At 47.3% G+C, this 4,220-nt stretch overlaps 1 gene segment (V, D, J or C); it reads right to left on the bottom strand.

The window, feature by feature from the left end:
* LOC102369513 overlaps positions 1–4,220 on the bottom strand; it is an 8,099-nt gene that overhangs the window by 1,795 nt on the left and 2,084 nt on the right. Inside the window, 2 exon segments of the C gene segment in view lie at positions 715–848; positions 3,679–4,011. Of these exon segments, the coding sequence occupies positions 715–848; positions 3,679–4,011 (467 nt within the window).

The raw sequence follows: 4,220 nt of genomic DNA, 5'->3' as shown, positions 1-4,220 counted from the left end.
GTGTAGGGTGGGGGGGGGGTGGCTCTTGCTGCTATGTGCACCCCAGGATGGCTGTGGGCTTGGGGGCTGTGCTGGGCTTTTCCTGGGGAGTGTGTGGCCCTGGATCTGTGCACCGGGTGAGAGCAGGCTGCCATTGCAGGCTGAGGCTGGTGACAGCACTAGGCTCTTGCTGGTGCTTGGGACAGATGTCAGCCGGCTCTCATCCCGTGAAGAGATCTGGGGGCACATGCCCCCCAGGAAGAGCCCAGTTCACCCCCCCAGCCTGAAGCCCTCCCAGGGTGCACGTAGCAGCAAGAGCTATGCCTGCCTGCCCCACACCACTGACAGTCCCCCAGACTTTGCTCTTTGCTGCAGCCCCAGGACTGGCCAATGGGCTGTGCTGCGCCCCTCCCCCTTCCCTAGTCCCAGCCTTACTCCCTCCCTCCCTCCCTGCCATGGGAATGTATTATTGTTTTCCCCAATTTAAACCGTTTCTCCCTGTTCTTCCTTTAATCCCAATTTCATCCTGTTTTTTACGTTTGAAAGATAAACGCCAAAGAATTCCTGGATTAAAAAAAATAAATAAATAAAAACTGAAAATGCAGAACACTAGTCATTCAATCTTTTCTCTTACGTAAGTCTCATTTGTTTGTTCATTCATTGAGTCATTTGTGCATTGGTTCAGTCTTCTCTCCATCTGGTCACCCTCCCACCCACCCACCAAGTTTGTCTCACCTTGAATAGGGTCACTGTGGCACTGTAGCACACACTCAGGAGGAAGAGGGTGATGAAGACAGAGATGGTGGCCCAGAGTCCCTCCATTTCCTCATCTTTATCATAACTGCACATGTCCACTTGCACAAACACCTCTGTGAGGGGGCAGAAAGAGATGTTATCACTGACCAGTCTGCCATGACAATAACCCTTCCAGAGAAGGATTAATTTGAATGTCCAACACCATGTCACCTACTGCCCTCCACCCCTTGCTTCCTGATGTCTATGTCTGTCTCTCCATCCACCCCTACACACATTTCTCTTCAGGCAAAATCCTCTCTGTCCATCCATTTATTTCCACCTTCTTTCTGTAGTGGTCAGGATGTGTCTGGCACTCCCTGATATCTACCATGTCACTCATGGCCCCAGGTCATTGCAGCCAAGCATGGTTTTGCATAAATTCTGAGCTTCCCCCTGAGCTGCCCCTGCTCCCCTATGAAACCTCTTCTTTCAGCACTAAGAGGCCGCAAGCTAAGTAGATGGGCTGTTTGGACTGTCCTCCATAGAACAACCTGGGGGTGAATTTACTGCATGCAGGTACACAGGACCTGGGATCAATTCCCATCTCTACCACTACCTTGCTGTGTGACCTTGCATCATTGCCATGTCTTTCTGTGCCTTGGCTCTTTGTGGGTGATGGGAGAAAAAATCTGTTCATGACTCACTGGGAGGCTAATTGCACTGGAGTCTGGGAAGTGCTGGATGCTGCTGTGGTGGTGAAAGAGCCCTCATCTGAGCTAAAAAGACAGGAAATAATTTGTGTGGATCTCTATGTCCATTTCTGTAAGTGTCTAAGTTTGTACAAATATGGCAAAGTGTGAATGAGCATATGAGTGCTGATGGATGGGAAAAACATCAATGGATGCATGACAAATACACTGATAGAAGCAAGTGTGATGGGTGGATGGATGGATGGACGGACAGCAAATATACTGAAGGGAGGGCATATAGAGGGCTGGATCATAGGAGGAAGATATATAGAGATGGATGGATGGATGGATGGATGGGTGGAGATTCTCTGAATCCCCTCAAAACAGGCATGCAATATCTGTAACTCTTTTCCTCAGTAAGGGTAGGTTCAGTGAGGAAAGGCAGGACCAAGGCCCTGAAATGTATGTGAGTTACCCTCTTTGCCCAAGCACTGTCTCATAGGGCTATCTACTGGTCTCTGGGATGGGTTTGCTGATTCCAGTACAGCATCCTCATGGTGAATAATATAGATTTCAGAAGCACACCTTTACAGAACCCCCAGAAACTGTCCACCCATCCAGCCAGCCAGCCAGCCACCCACATGCTTTTCCTTCTATTGACATATTTCCTATCCATCCATCCATATATTTATTGCCCTATTCTACACGTGCACCCATCCATGCTCATCAGTCCATCTACACTTGTATCTCCATCTTCATGTCTCATCCAGCAACTTTTCATCCTGTGCCCATTTATCTTTGTCTTTTTATGGCAATCTATCCAGGCATCCAGCTGTTGAACCTTCAGTGCTGTCCAGCTAGGGGGCAGGCCTGGTGGCTAGGGACAGTGGAATGGCCTCTTAGGATCCCTGGTTAATGTTCACAGCTCTGCCACTCACTAGTTGGGTGGCTTTGGTCAAGTCATATCCCTTTTTGGAGCCTTTGCTTTACCACCTGCTCCTGTCCATTTTGACTGGGGGGTCTTTAGCGTGGGGACTGTTTCTCAATCTTTGTTTCTCTGGGACTGACCTAAGGGCTTTAGGCACTGGAAGCGTATGCACTGTGGAACACACATAACAGGATCTATCGATCCTTGTTTCTGCAACATGTCAGTCCTTTCCTCTGAAGTGTATTTCTGTCCACCTTACTGTCCATCTGAAAACTGTGTTCATGTGTTCAAATAGCCATCCCTCCAAAGTCTGTGTCTACCTTATTTTCTTCCTGTAGTCAGTCCAAATTAACTATTTTCTCTGCAGTGTCCATTCCGTCTACTTCTCCAACCATTTCTTTTTTATTGGCATAGAGGGATGGATGTATATACCCATCCTTGCTTCCATGGTGTAGAAAGGCATCAGCTGGTTCACTGAGTTCTTTCTTCTGCTGTCACAGACAACTTCACCTCTGGGCCCTTCCTTAAAATTATCTAGCTCCATTGAAAACCCAAAGACAATTGTGGTTCAGTTGGTTTTGTTTCTTCTCATCCATCAACCCTTATATTTTCATTGACTCTTTGCCATATTTCTTCCTATATGCTTATATTGGAAAGGCTGGTCCAGCACTTCATTCATGGTTGGAAACCTAATTTTTCCCTTAGTTTATGCCTGCTTGGTGTCCATCCATTTTTTTCATGTGCCAACACAGGTCTGGTTTAGTGAAAATGCTTCTTTTCTCTCCTGGTGTTTACTCCAAGAATGTGTTTATAGAGGATATTTGTATCCCCTCTAGGCTTCCATCTGGCTAGCCTAAACAAGCCACTGTCTCTTGGCTTTCTGTGCTAAAATAGGATATCTATTTCTCTGAATTTTGGAATAATCTTTCTTTTAAACCATGCATTTACTCATCCTCCCTTGCTTTCTATATACACATGCATGCATTTATTCACTCATCTTTACTGTTAGAAGAGATATTCATGTCTATATCCCTCCATCCATCCACGCATCTCGTGTATATGCACTTATATGCACCTGCCTACCCACTGAGGTTTTGACAATGAACATTCCACCATTTGAGCATTTCAGCACTTCTCATACTCCACTGCAGGAATTACTGACACCTGAAAATATCATGAACAGCCCCCAAAGACACCATCAAAAAGAGACCAGGGGAATGAGCTCAGGCTGGTATTTTTTTATTAATCCAGAGTATATTTTGGTTGCAGGCACAGAAATTATTTATACAAGGATATGATGAATGAGGGCCAGTGGGGAGCAGATGCCAATGGGTTGGCTTCATTTACCAGGTTGTTTCTGGACAGACTTCTGGACGAACTTCATAGGGAGGGCTTCATGGACGACCATGCAGGTAAAGATGTCTCCATTATTCCAGCTGGACTTGTTGATGTTCAGCTTGCTGTAGAGGAAGTAGGGTGAATCCCCAGGAGTCTCTTTCATGGGTGCGGTGGTGGCATAGGCATTGTCCTTCACGGGGGTCTGATTGTGCATCCACTGCACTGAGATGTCCTCAGGGTAGAAGCCCTCGACCAGGCAGGTGATGCTGACAGGATTCTCTTTCTTGTTGAGGTCGTCATGGTGGGGGGCAAAGACGTAGACATCAGGGGCACTCTGCTTACCTTTGGGGAAAGGGAAGAGGTGAAGGAGTGAGGAGACACAGGTGAGCTGCTCATATCAGGCAGCTGGGTCTATATGGAGTGGTGGGCCTGTAGGGACATACTTTGGGATGGAGGAAGTGGGTGGGGTGTCCCCCCTTCACTTGAGGATGGAAGAGTGGGAGCCCCAGACATTTGGGAGTAAAAGGGGGCACCATTCAGTCTCTGTATGG

Source organism: Alligator sinensis, unplaced genomic scaffold (assembly GCF_000455745.1).
Source record: "Alligator sinensis unplaced genomic scaffold, ASM45574v1 scaffold1614_1, whole genome shotgun sequence".
In the NCBI taxonomy this organism is placed as follows: Eukaryota; Metazoa; Chordata; order Crocodylia; family Alligatoridae; genus Alligator; species Alligator sinensis.
The sequence above is the reverse complement of the archived record's forward strand: the minus strand, read 5'-3'. Positions and strand labels throughout refer to the sequence as shown.